The sequence below is a fragment of the Psammomys obesus genome, unplaced genomic scaffold, assembly GCF_907164565.1.
Source record: "Psammomys obesus unplaced genomic scaffold, mPsaObe1.curated_primary_1811, whole genome shotgun sequence".
In the NCBI taxonomy this organism is placed as follows: domain Eukaryota; kingdom Metazoa; phylum Chordata; class Mammalia; order Rodentia; family Muridae; genus Psammomys; species Psammomys obesus.
This window is the reverse complement of record NW_026596443.1, coordinates 3,002,867-3,029,086: the sequence shown is the minus strand read 5'-3', so window position 1 is coordinate 3,029,086 and position 26,220 is coordinate 3,002,867. Positions and strand designations below refer to the sequence as shown.

Genomic DNA, 26,220 nt, shown 5'->3' with positions numbered 1-26,220 from the left:
TACAAGGCCCTGAATTCAAGCCCCAGCAATTCAACCAAACCAAACGAAACAACAGCAAAAACTAGATTATTGGGGGCTGGGGAAATGGCTCAGTGGTTAAGAGCACTGGCTGCCCTTCCAGATGACCCAGGTTTAATTCCCAGCACCCACAGGGGAGTTTGCACCTGTCTGTAACTCCAGCTCCAGGAGACCTGACACCTTCACACAGACATACATGCTGGCAAAATACCAATGCACATTAAATAAAAATAAATGAATAAATAATTTTTAAAAACACATTATTTACTTAGTATAAAGTTAGGAATGAGTATATAAAAATGTATGTGAGGACCTGGAGAGACGACTCAGCACGTAAAAGAACTTAAAAGTACTGCAGGACCCAACTTCAGTGCCTAGCTTCTTGAAACTCCAGCTGAGGAGGACCCTGTGTCCCTGCCGGCTTCTGGGTGACCAGGTGCACTGTGTGTACAGTACACACAGACGCACAGCTTTAAAATCATGTAGGCGCCTTGAGTACGTGCTTTTTATTTTTAAAAGTTAGGAGACCCTTTTCTAGCTATATAAATCTTAAGATTTCCTAAGGAGATAGGAATCGTATTGTAAAGAACTTCATATGTCCCTAAGAGCCCTGTGCATGGGGTAAGCCCTTTAATAGTTGCTAGATGGGTTAGTGAAGGAAAAGTGTCTGTTGACAATGAAAAATAAAAATCTGTTCCATTGATCCTTATGTTCATAAACAGTCCTCCAAAACGATTGTTCTCTGTCCAATTCTTAGCGCCAAAGAAAGGATAAGCTATTTAAAGTATAACTTTTGTCTAGTAATATTTGGCTTCTCACTACCTCCCTGAATCTGAGCTAAAATGCATGTATTATACACTCAGTTCATTACAAAATAAGCCACTTAAAAGTTGATTTGCAGGAAGCAGCCAAGAAATTTTTGCAAGACGACGTAATGTCTACTGAACTGTCAGGGGTCCCTTTGGGCCTTGAAGACCTTTGTAGTCTGGAAGCTATGCTCACCTTTCCTAGGAGACTTCCCCATAGTTTTGCTCTAGTGCATTAAATACGCAATGGTAAAGAATTCTTTTGTCACTGTACCAAAAATAGAATAGTAGGTGTTGTACTTCAAGATGCTTAAGTTTCAGGCTCAAAGATAATTTGGAAGAGTCTAGGACTAGACCTGGTTTCTCTCTCTCTCTCTCTCTCTCTCTCTCTCTCTCTCTCTCTCTGTGTGTGTGTGTGTGTGTGTGTGTGTGTGTGTGTGTGTGTGTGTGTGACATGAGCTTACATGTGGAATGAATATGGAGGTAAAAGGACAACTCTGGCGTCAGTTTTCACCTTCCAACTTGCTTTTAGGCAAGGTATGTTCTTGTTTTGCTGCAGTGTCACGTGCTGTGTAGCTGGCCCATGAGCTTTCTCTCAATTCTCCCATCTTCACTGTGTCCTGTCCTGCAGTGGTAGTGCTGTAATTATAGATGGCACCACCACATCTGGCTTTTAAGGTTGAGCTCAGGCCACCAGGCTTGTACAGCAAAGGCTTTTAACAGCTGAGCTGTCTCACTGACCCTCTTTTCTTTTCTTTTTTTAATTCTATATACTTTTTAAACTCTTCTGTTCCCCTCCATAATTTAAGCTTGAAAACTGAAGACAGAGGCAACTGCTCCTGTCCCCTCTTCATATGATAATGACACTTGATTTTGACTTGCCAGCTGGTAGGGGCTCTTCTGTCATAATTTAGAAAAGTGAGTTCTGATTCCCAACATTCTTTCCTTGATATGATGGTAAGTACAAATTCTTCTGGTTAAAACATTTAACAGCTAGGCTGGGCCAGAGGCACACACCTTTTAATCCCAGGACTCCAGAGGAGGTAAAACTCTGAGTTTGAGGCCAGTCATGTCATGTCATATGCAGGGTGTATTTGAATGTCTGTGCTTGTGTGGTGAACAGTCTTCTCTCAGCTACTATATCATCACTTCTCTCACCTTACATTTGTCAAATCCCATATTTGAAATTGTAAGTAGTGGCTTTTGTAATATTCTCAGACTTGACTGGTTAAATGTAATATTGGATTAGTTTTACTTCCAAGCATATACCCTTTGCCAGTTTGATAGCTCAGAAACTATGGCTGTCTTTGCATTACGCCAGACTAAAAACTATTCCTCTCTTTACTTTAACAGATGGCTTGTGTTGATTTTTGGTTATACCAATATATTCATACCCTCACATTCAAATCTTCTGCTCTAACTGTAATGTGAAATATACTGTACATTATGATCCAATAAATATTGTGTACATACATAATATATTCTGTGCAACTAAAACAACAGTTTCAAGAGAGCATAACCCCACTGTGTAACACACTCAGCATTTACTAGTCCACTTCACTTTTTATTGATCTGACTATGAGCCACTACCTTGATTTATGACCTATTAATGAATCTCAAATTAGAGACATTGTACCCTCCCAAATGGTTGTCTGTTGTGTTGACAAACCCTGTACTGTGAAATCCTAGAGTCCTCTGAAATGAGAAGCTATTTCTCAAGAATTCTCTAGAGTTAAGGCATCTCTTTATCCTCTTTTCCCACCCTAGGAAGATGAAAGAACTAGACTTTTTTTCTTTTTGTTTTGAAACAATTTCAAACCACACAAATATTTAAGAATAGGACAAAGAACTCCTTATGCTCTTCATTCAGTGACCAAATTCAAGTTTCACCAATTGTCTTTTTTTATTTTTTATATTAATTATAGTTTATTCACTTTTTATCCCAGCTGTAGTCGCCTCCCTCCCAATCCTACCCCCCTTCACTCATCTACTCCCTGCCCCTCTCTAAGTCCACTGATAGGGGAGGACCTCCTCCCCTTCCATCCTAGCTTATCAGGTCTCATCAAGACTGGCTGTATTGTCTTTCTCTGTGGCCTAGCAAGGCTGCTTATATCTGGGCACAGGGGTCTTTTCTGAGACTGATTCACCCATTTTCTTAACAATGTCAGTTCTAGTAAAAGGACCCAGGCCTGAGGCATGAACCCACCAAGTGATTACTCTCTGATCAGTCCTTCCTTGACTCTTTACATTGATGTTTGTGGTAAGAGCTTCGTCATAATACATCCCTTTGTTTGGGTGTATCCAGTGTTTCATTATAATTAGAACCAGTCTGTGTGTTTGGTACCGTGGTGTCATGACAGGAATGACACTATATGTTCTTTTCTTTTCAAACTATTAATACTGTTCCCTGTGGTGTTATCCCTGACCAATAGATGACATATGCCAGGATTCGCCAGGTCAGAGTACCTTTTTCTCTCTAGTGATTAATAAATATGTTACAAAGTAACACGGTGAGGTCTTGTAAAATTCACTCAGTCATCCATTTTAAACACTAGTTTGGGATGCACTGCTGTTCCTTTCCTGGACTGATTTTATAATGAAGATGAATTTTTTTAAATGTGACTTTTTTTCTAACTTCATCACTCTACATTTGTAGTAGATATTTTACCAGAAGAAAGAGCTTTCCTCATTTATCTTTATTGTTCATTTCTTTAATTGGTGTATATTCATGGATGCCTATTTTCTTTAATGGCTAACTTGCCGTTATCATCTTTGATGTTCATATGTTCCTTTTCTAAACAAACTTTTGGTGCCCTTTTGTTATGTCCCTACTGAGGACCAGGATCATTTCTTTTCCTTCCCCAGCTCTGGAATCAGCCATTTTCCCAGGAGCGCTGGGGTGTTTGTTTGTTTGTTTGTTTGTTTGTTTGTTTTTTAGTTGAGAATAGCATTCAACAACAGTAACTGAGATGCTGGTCTCCAAATGCTACAAGGTTTTGCTCTTTCCAGGCCCTCTCAGTAAGCAGAAGCAAGGGACTACATACATGCACACATTTCCATTTAATTATCTATATTGAAAATCATGAACCATATCACTACTTTCAATCTGTTTCCTGCTATCTTTAGTACATTTAGTACATTTTTTTTTTATTCATTGTCCTTGTATGAATGCAGTCCCATAACTATACCCAGGCTATGGCTTCATCACTGTATCTTCCCTTGATTTCAGGGCTTATGATTTTGTTAATTTTCTGTATATTAACCCTAAACCATATAACTGCACATTATAGTTCACCATTTTGGAAGTGACCCAAATAAAGCACTCTGAGGTTAAAGAACTGTTTGGCTTTCATCCTGAGGTATGTGATTGTAAAGCCTACATGCTCTCTCACTACAAGTACAGTTTGGTGGGTATCTTTTTCTCTTGCTTTGATAAAATACCCAGGGGGAAAAGCCAGGTGGGAGAAGAGGGGTTTGTTTTAGCTTACAGTTCCAGATTGCATTTCATCATACTTGAGAAATGAAGGTGACAGGAACTTGAAACATCTAGTCATGTCACATACATCCACAGTCAAGAACAGAGAGAAATGGATGTGTACATTCTTGCTAGTACTCAGTTCACTTTCTCTTTTATGTAACAGTGCAGGACCCAAACTAGCCTCTCTCTTTCAGCTGGGTCTTCCTACGTCACTTATAATCAAGACAGTTTCCCACAGCCCACAGGCCAACCTGGGGCAGTCTCATTGAGACTGTCTTCATAAGTGATTCTCGACTGTGTCAAGTTAATGATTAAAACTCACCATCACAGTGGGAGCATAGTCACTAATAGGGACATCACCAACAAAGCAGTTTACCAAGCATCACTTTTAAACCATGGCATTTCATTTTCTTGATATGAATAATAAGAAAGAACAAGAAAACAGCTGATTCATTAATTTTTTTCCTGTAAGTTTTGGGAATGTTGACTCAGTGGGGTTTCTGATTGGGATCCCTCTTTAAGTAAGGGTCTTCATTCATGGTTCATATATTTGGTAGATATCAGCTCAAATACAAACCCTCTGTTGGCTTGTTCTTGTAGTTAGAGAACTGACTACCTTGGACTCTTAATTCATTTATAGCCACCAACCCTTTCCCTTTATTTTTTGTGGGAATAAAGCAGTTGAGCCCATCATTGTGTCCTGCCTCTCGGACATAAGTTATTTTTTAAACAAATGTCTTCTGCAAAGCTTAGGTCATGGAAATCTGTTCCAGGGATTTTTTTAAACCAGTTTACTGATTCAATCTGAGAAAGAAAAGCTTTTGTTATCAGCTGAAGATTTCCTGCCTGGGGAAGCAAAGAAGAGAGCAGTTCTTAATCTCAGATGTCCCTATATCCTGATTGTCTTTCCAGGGGCTAAAGTGTGAGTGGTGGTAGGTACCAAGAATGTCCTTGGCCATTAAAATTTAAGGTGGGCCAGTATAGAGACAAAGATAGCTTGTTTGACTCTGTGAATCTTTGTAGTATCATATCCATAGAAACCGTATTACAAAGGTGCATGACTTGAAAACTAGATTCTCCATATAACTGCAGATGAGTACCCTTCCTTTTAGTTATTTTTACTTGATATGAAAGATGCTTTCATTTTCATGGAGGAATTAATTTTTTTTATCTGAAAGGAACAATACATGTTTTGGCAAATTGAAAATATTTATACACAAAGAAGCAAGGAACAAAGAGTTTAGATTAAACTTTTTGGAGAAGTTCTCTCTGGACCAGATCTCGTGTGTTCTTATGAGTGTCTCAGATTCTCCAAATCATCTTGCAGGCCTTGGTTTCCTTGATGGCCTTGATTGGTAGATAAAGATAGGCCTTTTCACATCACTTTTATTCACCTGAATCAGCAAGAGCTTATCCTCGACGGTGGTGTTCTGCTCACTTCTTGCTGACTGCATAACTTTAGCCCAGTCATTTAACCTTTTAGAGCTTGAGTTTCCTCATCTATTAGACAATAACATAACAATGTGCTTTTCAGCATGGCTGAGGGGAGACGATGACATAGGATATATGAAAACACTTTAAATGGTATAAAAAAAAATTGTCATTGTTAGAACTTCCTTAAACAGATATGTGATATAAGTTAGAAGAGACAGAATGGCCATTTAAGAGCAAAGGGGGTTGTTGGGCAGTGGTGGTATACACCTTTAATTCCAGCACTCTGGAGACAGAGGCAGGCAGATCTCTGTGAATTCAAGGCCAATGTCAGCTACAGAGTGAGTTCTAGGACAGCCAGGGCTACACAGAGAAACCCTGTCTCAAACAAAAAACCAACCAAACAATAATAAAGGAGGTTTATGGTCCCTCTCCAGTTGCTAGTAAGTGAAGTTACTGTATAAACTTTAGAGAAACAGGTACAGAAACTGGCTTCTCAGGATTGTTCCTACTGTCTTTTTAAAGAATAATGTAACCATGATAATGTTCATTCAACATACTGATAGGGTTAACTGTGTAAGATATATCCATAATGTAATGTTCATAGATCAGGGATTAGTAAAATGGCTCAATGGATAAAAGCTCTGATTTTAAGCTTAACAACCTGAGTTCAATCCCTGGAATGGTGGAAGAAAAAACAAACAAAAAACAAAACAAAACAAAAAAACCAGCTTCCCAAGTTGTCTTCTGACTTATATGTATACACACACACACACACACACACACACACACACACACAATGACACATGTCCACCACATCAGACAAACTTAATGTAACAAAAAAATTTATACATAAGAATTCTCACAATAATTGGCCTTTTAGATGAGGCCTGTAATTCTAGCCTTTTGTTGAATCAGCGAGTCTTAAGGAATTGTTTTCAGACTGAAAGTGAATCAAGACTTCTTCATAAATCTGTTTCAAACTGCATTCATTAAACTAACCCCCGAAGCAGATGATTACTTTTGCTTATTTAATCTCACAAAATTAGTGTTTGGAATAAAAGAGATATCAAAACAATCAAGGCAAAAGAGTCATTAGTTGGAAGGATTTAAGGGGGGAAAAAGTGTAAATTTCATGTAGAAAAGGGAGGGTAGGATAGAGTTTCCAAGAGCCTGGAAGAAAGTGAGTTGTTACTTTGAGGATAAACCCATTGGCTTAGAAAGCATTTGGCTTAGAAATGTTGGACAGTGTAGTGATGACAACAGAATGCAAGAGATTAAATTTGAGATGTTTCTTCAAGGCCAAATCCAAACTCCTTCAACGCCCAGCAAAGAAATTCCTTTCTTGTTAACTCTTAATTTTCTCTGTGCTGCTGAGTCCTGTCATCTTGATGTTTCAAAACCACCATGTACTACTAATTGTTGTGTCCCTCCTCCTTTATGCTTCTTTCAAATCTTACTCCTTCCTGATGCGGTATCTTAAGAAACTCTGACACAGTTTCTATTAGAGACTTAGCCAGTATACAGAGCTTAGTTTGCAGTGAGCCAGAGTTTCAAACTGCTGTTCTTTCTCACAATGCAAGAATGACAAGGCATTAGAACATCACATAAAAGGCTTGCAGGTACTTTTATATTTCTGTCTGGGCTGTTACTTGAGAGATATGAGAGTTGAAAATCACTGTTCTCATAAGCAAAAAAAAAAAAAAGAAGAAGAAAAGAAAGAGAAAGGAAGGAAGGAAAGAAAGAAAGAGAAAGAGAGAGAGAAAGAAAGAAAAGAAAGAAAGAAAAAGAAAGAAAGAAAGAAAGAAAGAAAGAAAGAAAGAAAGAAAGAAAGAAAGAAAGAAAGAAAGAAAGGAAAGAAAGAAGAAAGAAAGAAAAAGAAAAGAAAGAAAGAGGAAAGATTTAGAGAAATCAGCCTTTGGCAACTGCTGACTGATCTGGGATAGAAACTGCTGTAGGTTGTGAGGTTGCCCCTAGGCATGCCCGTAGCCTCCATTCCTAGAAGCTAACAGCTTTCTTTTCCTTCTACAAGTGGCAACCAAGTTCTGGGTTGAAAGTGAATCCTTGCCCTTGGCTACTCTCCAGCATTCCTCCCTGAGCGAATGGGGATTTGGAATGTCAGAAAATAGAAGAGGGGAGGGGAAAGATGTGCGTATGACTCTGAGTGTTTAGAGCAAAGGCAGCTTGTCTGGAAGGACTTAGGAAAGCTTTGCTTCCTCAGACTGCTGCTTCCTTCTCATAAACTCTTGGTTCCTTCTTTGTGTTTTAGTTGTTTAACCTGAGTTTAGCACAGCAGTTCAAACCCACACAGTGCAGTAGAATCAGGCTGAGGGAGACAGGACACTTCTGGAGGACCTGTGTGTCTTCCTTCTGGATAAAGTGGTAGTACTTGTCTCCAGACTCATCTGCAGCAAGATCCAGAACCATCATTCCTCTGGGATTTAATCTGGAGTCATCGGGAGCCCAGATTCGGGTTTTATTCTCGAGCCAGCCTGAGTAAGAAGTGACCTTTGGACAGAATCAAGGAGTCAGCCTAGGCATGAAAGGTGGTGTTTGACACATGCCTTCTACTGTTCATGCTTGTGATTGAAGCTGCCCTGGAATATTGATGGGATACAACTCTCACACTCTGTAACTGTGGACTGCTTCAGAGCTCAAGACTGTAATCTGCAAGGCGGCTTTTATCCTTTATTTAGTTCTCTCCAAAGTCATCTTGTACCAGCGCAAAAGGAGAAATTCTGTAAGAGTAATCTACCGGGACAGTTCCCAGTTCTGTGTGAAGAATCCAGAAGTTGAGTGTCTGTCTAAATCCCTGGGAACCATGTCCTCTTTATATACACGAAGTAAGGAGTTCACACGGAATAGGAAATCACAGTCTGATTCTCCCCCGGCATCTCCCTCTCCGACTGCCAAGACACTCCGTGTAAGCCTTTTTTAATTTATGTCTGATCATTGTTATGTCAGAGGTGGGAAGTGTGTTTATATGTAACTTGCAGGTTGATACTGAGAAAGGGGGTATTTCAGAATATAGAGAACTCAACAAAAGTGGAAATATAAGTAAAGTTCCAGCTAGCTTTCCTAAAGAGGTTGTGATTCACAATACTTGATACTGTCTTAAGTAAAATTAGACTTAAATTCAGGCTACGGCTTCTGCCTTTTAGCTTTTAATTTGTTGTAAACTGCTTGGCAATAAGATTCTGGAGATCCTTTTGCTTTATGTGTTCTGTTTAGTTTTTCATTTTGTTTGGTTGGTTTTGTTGTTTGTTTGTTCTTGGGGTTTTTTTGTTTTGTTTTTGAGAAAGATAACCCTACGTCCAAGATAGCTTTGGTTGACCTTTGTTATTTGTTTGTTCTTGGTTTTTTGTTTGTTTGTTTTGAGACAGACAACCCTATGTAGCTTTGGTTGGCCTTTGTTATTTGTTTGTTCTTGGGGTTTTTTGTTGTTGTTGTTGTTTGAGACAGACAACCCTATGTCTTACATAGCCTTGGTTGGCCTAGAGCTTACTATGTAGATTAGACTGGCCTTAGGCTAAAAGAGATCTGCCTGCTTCAGCCTTCCATGTACCGGGAATAAAAGCATGTGCCACCATGCCTAGCAAATTCTAGGGTTCACGATATCTTACAGAGATTTTCTTTAGGTTTTTTTTTTTTTTTTTTTTTTTTTTTTTGTCCATATTTAGCTGCTGTGTTTTATGGATCAATGCTGTTTCAAGGGAAAAAGCTCCCAAGTGGCATGAATCTGTGTGCATGAGATTGTCATCTTTTGTAATGTATATTCATATGTATGTGCATGAGATAGCGTATGCCTTTGCCTGTTTTATATATCTCTATGAGTAACAAAAAGTCAGAATGAATTAGCCTTAATGATGCTTGCAACCTTTCAGATACCATCAGGAAACTTCTTGCTTAAAAGAAAACGAAATAACTCCAACCTTGACAACCAGTTGGGTTAAGGTGCTTATGATATCCTAGGCAGGGCCATTTAGGATTTCTCCATTTTCTCTGGTGACTGTCTCTGCTGAATTTTTTTTAACACAGAGACATTTGTATCTAATTTAGTGTCCTCCTTGGTCAAAAGCTGGCAAAAGCAAGAAATGGAAAATGAGCAGAGAGAAGCCCTGATGGGCATATTAGGTAGTATTCAAGGAACAGTTCCCTCTTAGGAGCTAGATTGTGGTAGAAGGTATACACAGCGTAAGAAGAGGGCAGTCAGGCTTCCTTATTTGGAGAGCCATGGGAAGAAAGAACCCTCAGAGGGCTGTGGCTTCTTCTTGTTTTATTTTCATTTTCAGTGTCTCTCTCCAAGTGTAAATTATCATATAGTAGATTTTCAGATGCCGCCTGTTGGTCTGTGACTCCAGCCAGAGATATTTAGTTACTAGAGTGAAAAAAAAAAAAAATCTTAATGAAACTGTTTTTCTCGTGGTTCTTTTTGTGAGGGGACCAAAGGAGGCTGTGGTGTAGTGTCTCTACTGTTGAGCTTCTGGGCTCCAGGAGTGTTTCTTGCCCTGTAGACCAGGACCCCCTTTACTCCAAGGGCTCTGGGCACTTTTTGCAGCAGTTGTTGTATATTTTCTGATGGCCTCTAACTGATGTACACAAAACTGAATGCCGTTACTTCAGTTAATGCTTCCTTTTGCTGCCTTGCCCCATCATACTCCACAAGAGTATGGCTCTGTATGGCTGTGAAGAAAGAGCCCCTTGCTAACATTCAGTCATTGAAGCCACAGCTCCCATAGTCATAGGTGACACCAGTGATCACTCAGCAGGTGCCTGTTTAGCAACCGCACTTTTTTATTTTTTCATTCCTTCATTAGCAGTTTGGTGCTTCTTTCTTCCCTGCCTACACCTTTTCCATCCTCACTCTCCTGCCTCCCACCCCTGCCTTTAGACAGGGCACAGTGGGAGAAAATCTGAAAGTTTAGATTACAGGAAATAAAAACATGGGTAAGTTTAGTAAGAGACTACTTCCCAGTTTTAGTAGCTGGTGGCTGTAGATTCCCACAATAGCTTACTATAACCAGTTTCCACTGTCCAGATGGATTGAGCCATACTATATAGAGAATGTTGATTATCGTATGGCATTCGTGTTCCATTATGACTGAGACAGAAAAAGATATGCAAAAGTAATTCGGAGGCTGTTTACTCTTGGGACTAGTTACCAAGCTAAGAATACTCTCATGAGATTTCAGTAGTTCATTCATTTACTCTCATGTTTGACTACTTAGGATACTGTGGAAAACTGGGTGTATGTGGGTTTTGGCTATGCGTTACAGAGCATTTACTGTGGTCTTGTGGTCATCTGCCTTCTGATACCTGGCTGCAACAGGTTGGTTCTCTGCCACCCTAAAAACTGGCTGTTAAATGGGTTACATAAAAGGGACGTGGCTTGCCTAGCGTCTCTTGGATAGTAAGCAGCAAAGTTTTAAGCTCAGTGTTCTCTACTTTCAAAACCCTTATCAACGATACTGGAGTGCAAGCAAATAAACTTTAAGGTCAAGTTTAAAAACCTGCTTACCAGCCACGATAACACTTAAAAACCTAGGTAGCTGTAGAACTCCATGGTAGGGACATAGGAAACTGAAATTGCAGGGAAGAGGAATGCTACTGCCTGTAGACCAAGGGAGGCAGCTGACAGGCCATAATGGAATCTCTTGTGACTGGTTCTTAAATTCCAGTCATGCCCTCTGGAGCAAAAAACATCACAGATCCCAAGACCTTGTAGACCTTGCATTTCTCTTAAAAAAAATGACTAGATCTTTTCAGTACAGACGTTGGCTACTTACTATATCTTCAAGTCCCCCACCCTCAGTATATTTTTTTCAACTGAAGATTGCATCATTGAAAAGACCCTGCTCAATCCAACATTCTTCAAAATAGGACTGAATTTTTAAACAAGTATTTAAAAATTTATTATTATTTTAGTGGTGTTAAAGGAGCTAATTATGAAATGCTTCCATATAAGGAAAATGTCCTCAGAGAATTTTTAAATAATAGCTATTTACATACAGAATATTTTGAACATTTTCTTCTTCAACAAATGTTCAAGAAGCCCCATAAATTAAACAGGTATTATTTTTAACTTATGAAAACAAAGGTAGGATGATTTTTAATGAGTGTAAAAACAAACTATTTTATCACATACCTTTACTTTTTGAACTCTTAGCAGTATCTGAGGCTTTTTGAATTGTGTGATGCCAGATTTCTGTACTTAGTAATCTTGTGAAGTTTTTAATAATATAAAAGTCTAATCCAGACCAACAAGATGGCTTAGTAGGTTAAGACACTTCCCAGTAAGCCTGATGACCGAGTTTGATCCCCAGGAAACAATGGAAGAAGAGGACCAACTCCCACAAGTTTTCCTCTGACTTTTGCGCAAATACATGTGCATGCACATAAACATAGATAAATAAATGTAAAAGCAAACAAAAATAAAAGCACTACTGCCTGCCTGCATATTGTGTGGCTTTCTCCCCAGTGAAGTAACACACATATGCAGAAGGAAGTACATGTCTTCAACAGTCAAGATTCATGTTTACTTTTGCCCACTCATATTCTTTAATAATATTTTTATTCTCTGAACATAAACTATATCCTGTTAAACATGATTTTTTAAATACCCCTATTAAATGCTAGAGAATGATGCCATTATTAAGAACACTTATTTTTATATAGGACCAGGGATTGATTTCCAGCAACCACATGCTGACACAACCATTCATAACTCTAATCCCAGGCAAGCCAATGACTTCTGTGAGTGTCAGACATGCATCTGATATACATACATACATATAGGCAAAACATTCTTACACACAAAATAAAAAATACCCCTTTCCTGGTGTGGTGGTGGCATATGCCTATAAACCTAGCTCTCAGGAGGCTAAGACAAAAAATTTAAGATCACAAATTTGAGACTAGCCTTGGCTACATAACTGAGTTCAAGGGCTGCCTTGACTATGTAATAAGACCTTGTCTCCTCTAAAACAAATGACCAAACCATCAGCCTTTCTCTTCTTTAGTAAAAGTGTCCATTTGTCCTCCTCATCCTCCTATACCCCTCCAGTTCTCGCTGAGAATGGTTTGGCTATGTTGGTAGCACTGCTGTTTGAGTCTTCTGTGAATTAATGAAGTAACTTTGTGAATGGGTTCTTTGGCATCCACACCCATTTCTCATAATTTGCCAAATTTGTATCTAAAGTTGTATATGAAGTATTTGGTCTGAATGCTTCAGGTCTAACATCTCTGTGAGCTATTGATCTGTCATTTGATTTGTTACTCTGGGAAAGCATAATGATGTTTCTTACCTTCAAGCAGCTGGAGCATAGGATGCATGATTTGTATAGGTACCAGAATGGCTTCTTTTCAGAGCAGTTTTTCAGCATTAAAATTCTAAGCCAGGCCTACTTGTGGTCCCAGCTACTTAGAAGCCGGAAAGACCAACAAGTTCAAGGACTGCCTGTGTGACTCAAAATAAGTTAAAAACAAAAGACAACCCAGGGCTGAGGAATCTTAGTCAGAGCCTAGAATGTGCAAGGACCTACATTAAATCCCAATGCTACCAAAATTTAAAAAGAAAAAAAATTAAACATTCTGAGCCACATATATTTAGTATCAAAGTTTTAGTTGCTAGTTAAAATATGCCCCTTTAATATAATATGACACAACTGAGAACAGCCCTCAGGAGGCTGAGGCAGAAGAATCACAAGATTAAAGCCAGTCTCCCTGAGCTACATAACAAGATCAAATCTCAAAAAAAGAAGTGTGTGTGTAAGAGAGAGACAGAGAGCGAGAGAGAAGAAATATAGCATGTTTATTTGTGTGCACGTGCTAGTAGATATCCAAACTGCTTATGTAGTGTTAACTGTGCTGAATACATCGGGAAGTAAGTAGATCAGCATCTGAGTATCTGAATCCTAGGAATCGTTTAATTGGGCAATTATTGATTGAAATTTTACTTATAATACAGGATTTGACCTGTATTTATAACCCAAGATCACAAGCATTTAGTCTGGATTGCTTCAGCTCTAACATCTCAATTGAAAAGATTTTCTGTAACTGTTTTCATACCAACTACTAATGTACACCAAGGGAACAGTTAATCTGTTTACTTTATTTTATAATCACCCTAAATATTACATTAGCTAAATTAAATGATAAAAGATTTCAGCTTTCATGAGAACTTATTTAGGATTTCTGATTTTCAAGACAAGGGCATTCCACCTCTTCCCTTTTCAACCTTGGTTATTGATCAGCCTTGGGAGGTGGTTTGTATACCTCAGGCAAACAAAAACTTTTATAGTATATTATTTTATGCTCTTTACTACATCTGGGGCATTACCAGTCTGGAATCCTTTGTGTTTTTCTTCATTGAACTCCACTTATAATTCATTATCATTATATATATAATTCAACATATATCTATATATAATTCATCATGAGAAACATTTTTCTGGGTAATTAGGGTGCAATATTTAGCCATTGTTTTCTACCTAATTTAAAGCCACTATTTATTGTTTGTTTATTCCACTCAAGAAGAGTCAATAAACTGTGACTCTTCAGACCAAGGAATCCTCCTGGGCAGTAGGAGTCTGTAGGAGTGAAAGCAGATTCCCTTTGGAAGCCATTACTCAAGTTCTGAGTAGATGCATACTGGCTTAGTTAATCCATCTCCTACAGAGAGCCTTGATCACGTAGCTTCTGAAGCCAAGGTGTATGTCAGAAAGACTGGGAGTTTTGAAGACATTAGCCTCTTTCCTGCAAGCTGTGTCCCACTCTTTCCACTCTACTTCCCATGCTCCCATGCTCCCATGGTAAGTAGGTAGCAAGCTATCTCCTTTGTTTTGATGTGTGGTCTCACTAGCAAGTCATCTCCTTTGTTTTAATATGTGGTCTCTCTTTTGGGCTAGTCTTCAATTTGTAGGCAATCCTCCTGGCTCAACTCTCCAAGTAACTGGGACTGTAGCCTGTGCCACATACCAAACAACCTTTTCTACTATTAATCCTCTCACGGTTAACATCTTATGAGTATCTGTTATGTTGTAGCCCCTATTTTGGGTGCTGGAATTCATAAATGAAGGCCATATTCTCTAATTGGAGAGATAAAAACAAAGTTCATATCACAGAGAGATGAATTTTCTAATAAGAACATAGCTTCAGAATATTTTAGTTGAATCAAGTAGAAAATGTTTGCAGAATAAAATGGCAAAATAAAATGTTTGCCTTATATTTGCAGAATAGAAACTAGATGACAAAGAAGACCCATGTTACAGAGGAGAAAAGTGTGAGAAAATACAGCATTGTTTTCAGAGCTGCAGTTCAGTGTGGCTGGAATGAACTGATTGGCCTGCTCTTTGATCACCTCCCCTGAGGGGGGAGCAGCCTTACCAGGCCACAGAAGAAGACAATGCAGCCACTCCTGATGAGACCTGATAGACTAGAATCAGAAGGAAGGAGAGGAGGACCTCCCCTATCAGTGGATTTGGGGAGGGACATGGGTGGAGAAGAGGAAGGGAGGGTGGGATTGGGAGGGGAGGAGGAAGGGAGCCACAGGAGGATACAAAGTAAATAAGCTGTAATTAATAAAAAGAAAAAAGAAAAAAAAGAAAGATATAATAGGAAATAAGGGACCATGCCTACTGGTTCTTAGTCTTTCACCCTGAGGATTTAGGGAGTTATCCTGTGACCAAAGGATTGAAGACTTGAAGTAGAGTTGTGATCCAAATTGCATATTGGAGAAATAAGCGTTGGAAGCTGTATGCTGGAGGGAACAGGAAACGTTCAAGTCACTTATCCCCCCGATGGCAGGGTTTCATGTAAGACAAGGCAGATCTGAAACATTCTCCAGGAAGCACAGGGAAGCATTCTGTTGGTTTAGATGATGAGCTGACAAAACTTGAGGGCTGATGGTATAGGAGCAGGGAAGGACACAGGAAAGTGACAAAGAAAAAAGAGAACACACTGAATTGGCAAATGTGAGAGGAAGAAAGGTGTTGAGTGGGAAAGTGGCTTTATGTTAAAGTTGATTGAATAAGACTATGGAATGTATGGATAGTGACATTCAGAAAATGTTAAGGTCTAACCTACCCAAGCTACAATTTGAAAGTCTCCAGAGTTGAAAACTTTGAGGGCCAACACGATTGTCACAAGGAGAAAAATCCCCTTCTGACTTGATGTCACAGTAAAAATGGAGGTGCACTAAAAAATAGCAAAAAAGCATCTGAATGCTGCATGTCTACAGTATATAAGAAACAAGTGAACTTCTTGTTTGAGGGTCTATCTCGAACATTTTTGTGCAAATGTCCCAAAATCTGGAGAGAGAAGATCCAAGATACTTTTGATCCTGCAGATTTCAGGTTAAGAAATATTAAACCTATACTTGATCTAGAGCTCAAGACCTAATAAATTAATTTCAGACTGAAGAGATTGATAGTAATGATTAAAGCTATGAAAAGTCTAAAGGACAAAAGGTCCCATAAAGAAAGGACTAAGTGTAAAGCGGAAGTGACAGCCAACAGCAGAGGTGGGCAGTGTTTGTAGTTCCGACTCATGTAGTAAGATGGCAGATTCTGTGTCTTCTTTCTTTGCCGGGAGCATTGGAGTGAGCTTACTGTTACAGCAATAAGCTTTTGTTCTCAAAGGATCCAGAAGCTGAGGAAGTTGAGTCAACTGGCTGTGAGTGTTCAGTTGAATCCTAGTTTATTTTCAAAACGTAGTAGTGTGCAGCAAAGGATTGTGTTTTTACAGTTTAAAGAAGTTCCCAGACCATTTACATTAACTTGGCTTGGTTTTTCCCTCAATCTCTTTTTTTTTTTTTTTTAAAGTCTGAACTTGACCTTTTTATGCATTGGGTATTGGTTATCTGAAACTGAGGAATCTTCACAGCCCCTGATCCAACAAGCTTCTTTGATTATGCCATCAAAATATAGCTCTTTTTAAAGTTTATGTGAAAAGATAATATTTTAGATTGAAGTTAAATTGTAAAGTAAATGAAAGTAAATCTTAAAAAATCTCCGTATTACCTTGAAGAAGAATAACATATACAAAGCAAAATAATGAGCTTAAATGGCTGTAGGTTAGAAGGGATACATGGGAAGTAGGCTGGAACACACACACACAAGTGTTCCACTTGAGTGCTGAGGAATTTATTTGTTCTTAACCTCTCCAGTAGTGATCAAGCAGAGGGAGAATCAAAGGACCAAAGAAGGACAAGAGAGGCAGCATGGGAATATGGGAGAAACTAGCACTTTGAGTAGCTGTCATTACACAGCATGCACTGTGCCAGTGCGGTGCCAAGCACTTACATTTCCTACCTTATTTATTTCCTAAGAGTAACTATAAACACTGAGTACCAATATCCCCATCTCACTGATGAAACTGTTGAGACAGAGGGAATTAGGCAGTTATCTAAGATCTCATAACTGAAAATGCTATAGCAGCAGTCAGGATCCAGAACCTTTCTTCTAAGCTGTACAACTGCTCCAATGAAACCACTATGACTCCATGAACTAGCTACTAAATGATTGCCCATATTCCTGATTATTGAATCTGATTTGAAAAGGAAGATGAGGGCAATTCAACCTATTTTAAAGGAGGGGGAAAATCTTACAGAATAATTGGGAAACAGACATTTAAAAAAGAATCTATGTCATTTTAAAACTGGAACTTTAAAATTAGAATTAAGAGCAAATAAATTCCTTAACGTTCAAGTGAAACCTTTTATTTATGGATCCAGTCCACTTCCTACTTACCTTTTCTGACTACAGCCACTTAAGTTCATTACTTTGCAGTCTGGTTAAAGCTATTGGCTCCTGCCTTTGGAAAAGAGAAAAAAAATATGGCATGCCCTGTGGTAGTGTGAGCCCACACCATATCTAGTGTATCTGTCAATTATATATATAAATTGTGACTCTAAAGCCATTTTAGCACTCAAAAACAGAGTCTTATAGTTGAGTGATTTTATTATTTTGTTTATGCTATTAATTTGCTTTGTAAATAAATTTTAAACAAATAATGCAACTTGGAACCTATTAAGCTGTAACAAGTTTGGAAGTAGTAGAGCATGAATTACTTAGGGACTCCTTAGCTGAAGGACTCTATCCTCCCATCCGCTACACTGTTTCTTCTGCTGAGGTCTACATTTTAGTAGATCCAGTCAGCTCTAGGAGACCCTAAATCCAAACAACTGTGTATTTGAAGATTCCATTTCCCTGTGGAAGAATAAAAGTAGAATAATAATTTTTTAGTTAAGTTTTTGTTTAGTTTAGTTTTTTTGTTGGGGGTTTTTGTGTTTTGTATTTTTGTTTTTTTGTTTTTTTGTGGGGGGTGCTGTTAATCTCTTGGAGCTCCACCTTTCAGACAGAGTAACATTATAGGGTAACTTTGGCTCTAGCAAAGGCCTAACCTGTGGCAGCTTTTCTGTAAGTCACACATGATTGTGTCATTTTTAATGAACACCAGCTTCAGACTCTAGGATGTCTGTAACCCTACTTAAGCCTTGTCTAAGATCTCTAATCAGTATGACTCTACCTTTTTGTCTACTGTAGGAACCTGACCCTTGATTGCCTTCAATCAGTTTATTTCTTGCCTTGCTCTATCTTATAGGCCTGCTTATGAAATGAAAGCCATATCTTAGACTTTGTAATTATATACTTATTACTCTACATCACTGGCAAGGCTGCAAGACACAGGTACATAATGAAAATACAGAATGAACACTGCTGTCTGCTTACAATTTCACTGTTTCGAAGAGTCGGGGGCTACATGCTAGAGATTGTCATTTCTGAACTAAAAGCTGAACATGAAGTTGTCCAAAGCCAATTAAAACGATTCCTGTTTATCACACTAGTATATCTATAGCTCCAAAAATAGATGAGTTAATATTTTGGTTTCTGTGAGGCAAAAAGAAAAAAGTTAAAAAGAGGAATTCCCTTATCTGTAGAAGTTACTGAGAAATAACGTTTGCCTCATGTAGCTTAGACACACTACTACTGTGTGTATTGTGAGCTACAGTGCATGAACAGAGGTCCAAGGACAGCTTTGTGAACTCAGTTCTTTCCTCTGACCTTTCTGTGGTTTGGGTCAACAGGCTGGAATCATGCCTTACCAGTTGAACCACCTTGTCACCCCTTCTTTTCTCTTGGGATGTGAAATCTAGGAAGCCCCTTTCAAAGTTTTAATTAACAGTTTGGTCCATATAAAATTTAAACAACTGTTATTCAGCAAACTATGGCATTTACTATGTGGAAGGAAAGGAAGGAAAGGAAGGAAGGAAGGAAGGAAGGAAGGAAGGAAGGAAGGAAGGAAGGAAAGAAGGAAGGAAGGAAGGAAGGAAGGATCGATCCACCATCTCAGCCAGCCAGTCATGGTGTCACAGGTCTGTCATCCAACACTGGAGAGGTAGTGGCAGGAGGATTAGAAGTTCAAGGCATATGTAGCAACATAGTGATTTTGAAGACAGTTTCTGGCATATAGGACCATGTCTCATAAAAACAAAACACACTCACTCGCACAGATGCACACAAAGACATGGTTGTGTGCTGGTAGCCCAAGCATTCAGGAGGCAGAGGCAAGAGAGTTGCCACAGTTAAAAGCCACCAGAGCTACATAGTAAGACCCTGTCTCAAAAACCAAACAAGCAGAAAACATCTTTTCTTGGGCTTTGGACATGGGGAGCTTACTGCCTTAAAGAGGTGTGATCTATTGAGGAAATCATGAGATCTGGACACTCAGAGAAACACAAGGACACCTGAAGACTGGGGCTCCAGGGCCTCAATGCCAGGCTGGAGACTTAAATTAGTGGCTTCTTTTCTTGTGCTGAGGATGGTGCTCAGCTCATGCGAGGCAAGTGCTCTGAGGCTGGGCTACAGCCCCAGTCCTCAACGTTAACAAACTGCTTTTGGAGGGGAAGTCTTTACTGCCCAGTTTTTGAATGATTACAATATATATTTAGGTAGCTGTGTACACCAGTGTATCCAAGCCCTAGGTAGAGTAAAGCCTTGGCAGTGGGAGACAGCACATTGATGGATAGGTAGAAAACATGTGTGGGCATAAATACATTCTAAGGACCTTAGAATTATCTTTAAAAAATTACTTGCCTCAAATATTTTATGGAGGACTTTGTATATTCATATAATTCCTTCTAAGGTAAGTACATTTTGTTTTTTGGTTTGATTTTGGTTTGGGGGGTTGTTTGTTTGTTTTGAGACAGGGTTTCTCTGTTTTGTTTTTGTTTTTTTCTAACTCCAAAAATAATCCAGACATTCTTTGGAAACTGCAGAAACTATAAGCTGTAAAATCCCAATAACATTTTGGGAGCTTAATAAATGTACCAGAAAATGAGTATTTCTATAATGTAACAAATGTATTTTTACTTGTTATATTTATTTGGGGATGGTGTTCACATATGCTACAGTATGGGTATGGAGGTCAGAGAACTACTTGCAGCAGTCAGTTCTCTCCTTCCACAGGGCGGGTTCTGGAGAATCACATTCACGTCATCTGCCTTGGTAGCAAGGACCTTTACCCACTTAGTTGTCTTGCCAACCCCAGTTATTTATATTTTAAAATGTATATGATATAGTAGAAGATGCAGGGTAATACTACTTGATAGATATATTCACATTTCTTCTTCCACACTAACGAAACAAATGAAAAACCAGTAAGGAGTCATTATCTAGTGTATGACATTTTCCCTAAGTATTTATAATATAGAGTCTGAGAAATGGCTCACTGGGTCAAGCACTGGCAAGCCAGACAAGCCAATCTGGATTCTTGGGATCCATATAATGTAGAATTTATGCTACCCACTCCAACATCTACTCCATCTGTGAACTGCTGGAGTATGTGAAGGGGCTGGTCCTACAGATCTAAAGCTGCAGGGTCTCCATGACACAGGGCAACAGCAGGATATCCAAGAAACCCGGTGAGGATCCAGTATTGATAGTGTAGCAGAAGCCAGAGGCCTCCAAATAGACCAATGACTCATTGCCGTGAACAACATTTGCAAGCAAAGAAGTGTGGACAAAAGGCTCTACATACCGTGTGACAACACCCTGTGACACATCGTGGTTTCCACCTCTTTTGTGAGGTGGGGGGGTGGTTGCAAGGGCAGAGGGCAGGTACGAAGGGACAGGGAGATGAGTGGGATTGGGGTACATGATATTAAATTCACAAAGAATCAATAAAAAGTAAAATAATAATTTTTAAAACATAAGTCAAATCCCAAGGTGATCTCTCTCATTTTTGCTTATTTATGATCATGGATTTATTTAATAATCATCAGTTTCTAACAACAACAAAAAAATTGATGCCACAAAGTTGTCCTCTATCCCCACATATGTACATCATGCACACCCATATACAATAATAAATAAAACAGAAAAAGAAATAGCTATGATATAAACAATAAATATGGTGAATGTGACTTTCTCATTTAGCTATTTTTTCATAGGTATTAATAGTTGGTAAAGGTAAATCAAGGAATTTATTATGAAGTTGTATATATGATTTAAATGTTACTGATTTTTTTTCTTAGAAATCTACTGTCTCTCACATACACTCACATGAATGAGAACTTTTTCTAGCATAAGGCAGTATTTTTAACATTGTTTGACTACTGAATATATGTTGTTACTCACTGTAGCTGAGAGGCCATATTTCTTCCAGGATATTATTAACTGGACCATATTTTGTTGTTAAAGGAGGAACTTGGAAATGGCTCTCAGATTATATCCTGGCCTAATCTCTAGACCCTGTATTTATGAAAATATAGGTTTCCCATGATTATATAATCATTGTATGCACAACTGACCTTATGATAGGCAGATCCCCCACTCCACCCACATGGGCCTGCCTTGATCTAATCACATGAGCCTGAATATACAAAGGGGCAAAAAGTATGAAGTGTGGAAAGGACCCATCTGCCATTGCTGGATTGAGGGAGGAAGGGGCTCTCGAGTAAAAAGAGATGTAGACATTCCCACAAGCCCCAAGTGGCCACTAGCTGAATGCAGAAAAGCCACAGGGACCTGCAGCATAAGCTGCAGGATTTCGGGGTCTCCTGTCTAATGAGCTCAAAGGCAGAGAACAAAGAAGCCGCTAGAGCAGTGCCAGCCCTGTGACCTATAAAACCGAGATAATGCGTGTTTTAAGATCCCAAGTTTTATGGCCATTTGTTTTGATGGTAATAGAAAACTAATACAGTTGAAACTTTGATGATAATAAGAAAATAATGTTTTTTATGCACATGTAGGGGAACTAATAAAGCTCTTTCATTGTCTTTCCCATGATCACATCTTTACACAAATCTTGTTCTTTTTCCATTTGTCTATTTTAAACTTGTGTAAGATCTTAACTATTTTACTGGAGATACAGACTTTGAAAGATCTACTCTAACACCACAGACCAGTATATTGTCCTTGAAATTCTATCCATTTGAGTTATGCAGGGCATTCCTTAAGGTACAGGCTAGGACACTTTAGTCTTTCCTAGACATATAGGGAAAACCAGAATAGTTTGTTAACTGTGTGTGTGTGTGTATGTATGTGTTATTATGATTAGATTTTCAGGGGCTCTGTAATTTAGTCTTAAATTCTGTCCTTGCAGCCTCACTTCTATTGGCTTGTTTCTCATCAGCCTTCAGGCTGAGAACTCTGAAATGAAAGGGTGGTTCTCTGTGGAGCATCCCAGAATAGCTCAACTTGTTTCCCCTGGCTCAGCTAGAATACAGAACATGATATAAAATGTTCCTTCTGCTTAGTCTTTCTTTTGGAAATGTAAATAGACTTTTTTCCCATCATTATGGGGTCAGACCCTGACTCCAAAGGAACATGAGTTAAAGCAGTTTCCACGTTGGCAGTAGACATGTGACTTGGTCTGTTCCTTTCCCTTGGGCCCAGCTTTCCAGAGCCATGACTTTTTATTTTAAACTTGGTAGAAAGAGTTTGGTTTCAATTATGTGCCTTTCTGAATCCTGATAACTTTCAAGTTAAAAGCTTGTGGGGATTTTCTAATCCAGCCTCTGGTGTTTTGGAGGTCCTACTCATTTCAGAAATCAAAACCATCCTGGTTCCTGTCCCTCTCTAGGATTGCCATCTGAGTTAATGGCAGTCTTCACTCTGCTCTTATTAGAAGCAGGCCTGAGCTGTTATCGAGTATTTCAAGAGGCATGAAAGGAAGGAGCCTGCTTCTTAATTTGGGACATTTCTCAAACCATATTTTATCCAGCTCGTCATTCTTTTCTGCTCAGCTCACTGGATTCCTATTGGTTTATCAATAGCTTTATGTCTCTTCTGCTCCAGGGTACCATTCCCAGTACCTACTGACTCCACCTGAGCTATTAAAGCTGTGAAAATAATCCCTTCTCTCAACAATTTTTATCTAGTTCAAACATACCAGAGAACCATCTCAATGACCGTTTTTCATTTGTCTTGAGTGAGAATGATCTTTAACAAAAACATTTAAAAATGTTTCTTTCAAAGACTTCCTGATTAAAACATATGATGCAATATATTTGTGGGTTAACCTGAAAATTGGGTGAAGATTCAATTTTTGAAATATGTAATGTTATTTTATAAAGATAAGATATCTAGACTCTAGAGTGGACTAAATGTAACTGTTGTGCTTTTAAAAGAAAAATTGCAGAGGCCAGAAGTAAGAGAACCAGCCATTCCTAGTCTCCAGAAGAGTGAAGATTCATTTGGGGTCTCTAACCTGTCTTAGAACTTCTCCTTATCACCTGCCGTTTTCTGTGGGATCCTTCCGTGTTCATTTCCCTGATGTGTGCTGTGTGTGCCTCTGATGACACTTCCTTGCTCACTGTTCCCCTGAGACCATTTTGGCACACTGCCACTTTACTTCTCTCTAGAGTGACTCAGTAGTCTCCCTGTAGGGTTTGCAGGCAGCTTTCTACAATGAGAAGCCATGTTAGCCTAACAGTTGAAATGTGCTTAGTTTGAGTGACAACAGAATTAAGAGGAAAAGCTGACTTTAAGTCTCCTATATCAATCAGCCACTCTGCACCTTACCCAAGATACCAAAAGCTTTTCTGCCTGAGTCTAACTAGTGTTTTTGTTTTGTTTTGTTTTGTTTTTAATCAACTCTCCAATTATGTAAGCTCTCAAGAAGGAAAACAAATCAGTATTTTCTAGAGGTGTTCATTAGTGAAAATCAGGACGCATTATTCAGAAACCTAAGCTGATTTATCAGGAATTAAGCAATTGAACATTAAGCCTTATATGTTTCATGTGTCTTGCCTTGCAGTTTATAAGCATGCTCTCCTTAGGATATAAACTTAAAGGAAGCCTTTTCTTTAAGAAAGAAAATGCCATCTCTGGGCTGGAGAGATAGCTCAGCAGATAAGAGCTCTGGCTGTTCTTCCAGAGGTCCTGAGTTCAATTCCTAGCAACCACGTGGTGGCTCACAAGCATCTATAATGTGATCTGATGCCCCCTTCTGGCATACATGCAGAGCACTCATATGCGTTCAATAAATAAATAAATAACTCTTAAGAAAAAGAAAGAAAAATACTGTCTCCTTTAGAAGTCTGTTTTCCTTCTTTTAGAAATAATGTTTATATTTAAATAACTATTTTACTTCTACTGCACCCAAATCTCACTGACTTCTGAGATTGAGGAAATTTATATATCCTCCCGTAGTTGGTTGGATTGGGTATTCCAGGACATTGCTAGAGCTAGCCTTTGAATACAACAGTCAGAATCACAAAAATTCCACATTGCTCCCAAGTAAAGTAAAAGGAGATGTTCTAGGAACAGTCAAGGATTAACTCAGAATGCTCTTTCCACCCTGTTGGGTCTAAGTGGACCAGCTACTGCTTTGTCTGTTGGATCACTCCTTCCTCATACATTCTGCAAAATGGCACCAGAAAGGAATTGCTAATGGAGAATCTTAACATGCCTGTTATTAGCTTTGAGGGTTCCAGGTAGGCAGGAGTGGTTATTCACCAGCTTCTTAGGTGGTTGTCTGTAAGAATCCTCTGTAGGAAGAGTGCAGCGGCAAGAACTGTTGTGACCATCATAAGTCTGAGCTCATCAGCATTGCCTTTCTTCACATGCTCTCACCTGTGGAGTCTGCCCATTCATATCTAGGTACCATGTGGGCTTTCTCTGACTGTTGCACTAACCTGTTCTTTGTGGTTTTTAATTTTTAATTATTTGTAGTTTACATCAGCATCTTTTGTGGAGTGTATAGTATACACAGCTATACTGTGTAGTCAAATAACTGTGTAAGAACTTTCCTTTGGGTGTGATGATGGAGCATGTTTTGATTCTAAAACATTGTAAGTGGAAAAAAGTTAATTATGTGCTATTCTTATACCAGTAAATCAATAGAATTTATTAGCACACTTTATTATATGGAGTTCCCATGATTGATACATAGTAAAAACTCTAATTTTCCTGTTATAATGGAGCGAGAAGCTTTTTAATCATGTAGAGATGGGTGCCAGAGTCCACACAGTAGAAATGAAAGCTGAAGGTCTCATTAAATCTAACTCCACAGCAGGATATTTATAAATAGGGAACTGGAGGTGGGGGGAAAACATTTCCAATTGAGGAACCATATTTTAGGAAAATGAAGTCAGTTATACTAACATGACTTAATTGTTAGAAAGTTCACCAGACTCCTGACTGTCTGTACACACTCTGTAGAAATGCTTATGTTTCAACAGAATGAAGCAAATGAAAGCCCCAAGCCAGTCTCTTTAGTTTTACACAAGGAATTCTTTATACCTAAGCAAGAATGTAAGCCTGTCTCTGGAGAGGCTGCAGAGTGTGGCTCCCATTGGCATGCTGTTGTTTAAAGGCTCTTCTGCCCAGGAGTGTGAGAGAAATTAAAGCATTGTTTTGCATGTGAGTTGAATTTCCTGGCTCAGCGGTGCTATGTTGATTTTACCACACCACATCAGCACAGTGTCCTTATAGCTGGAGAAGCAAGAGAAGGAAAGAGGAAAGGGACCACATTTTTGTTTTGTTTTTTGAGACAAGGTTTCTCTGTATAGCATTAGCTGCTTTGAGAATAGGCTGAACTTGAACTCATAGTGATCCACCTGCCTCTGCCTCCCTGAGTGCTGGGATTATAGGCATGCACCACCAGGCCCACCTGGGACCAACATTTTTAAAAAACATATTTCCTCCCAATTATCACATGTAACTTTTGCCAGTGGATAGTGGCTACTTGCCTAAATTTCATGGGTAGAAGAGTAGAAATGAAAACTCAGAGCCAGCCAAGGATATCTCACTTAGAAACATGAACAGTCAGCTAACAGGCAACCGTTCGCTCTAGTTACCCGTAACCATATTCTGGCCCTGTCAGCACCAAGACGTTAACTGGGAACAAGAGAGTGTGTGAATTTCAGGTAAGGACTTTTAAGACTTTACAGCACTCACTGTAACAATACCTTGTCCTTGTAACAGTGGGCATGTATATATATATATATATATATATATATATATATATATATATATATATCAT

General features: G+C 38.9%; 1 protein-coding gene across 4 annotated transcripts in view; it reads left to right on the top strand.

The window, feature by feature from the left end:
* Positions 1 to 26,220, top strand: part of Ppp1r12b (protein phosphatase 1 regulatory subunit 12B) — a 213,103-nt gene that overhangs the window by 156,301 nt on the left and 30,582 nt on the right. The window contains exon 1 of one of the 4 annotated variants that reach the window (XM_055598058.1): positions 6,826 to 8,656. The exons of the other annotated variants lie outside the window; for them this stretch is intronic. Within the exon in view, the coding sequence (XP_055454033.1) occupies positions 8,555 to 8,656 (102 nt within the window). The 5' untranslated portion in view covers positions 6,826 to 8,554. Of the gene's footprint in view, positions 1 to 6,825; positions 8,657 to 26,220 lie in introns of those variants that run through there. 4 annotated transcript variants of the gene reach the window in all.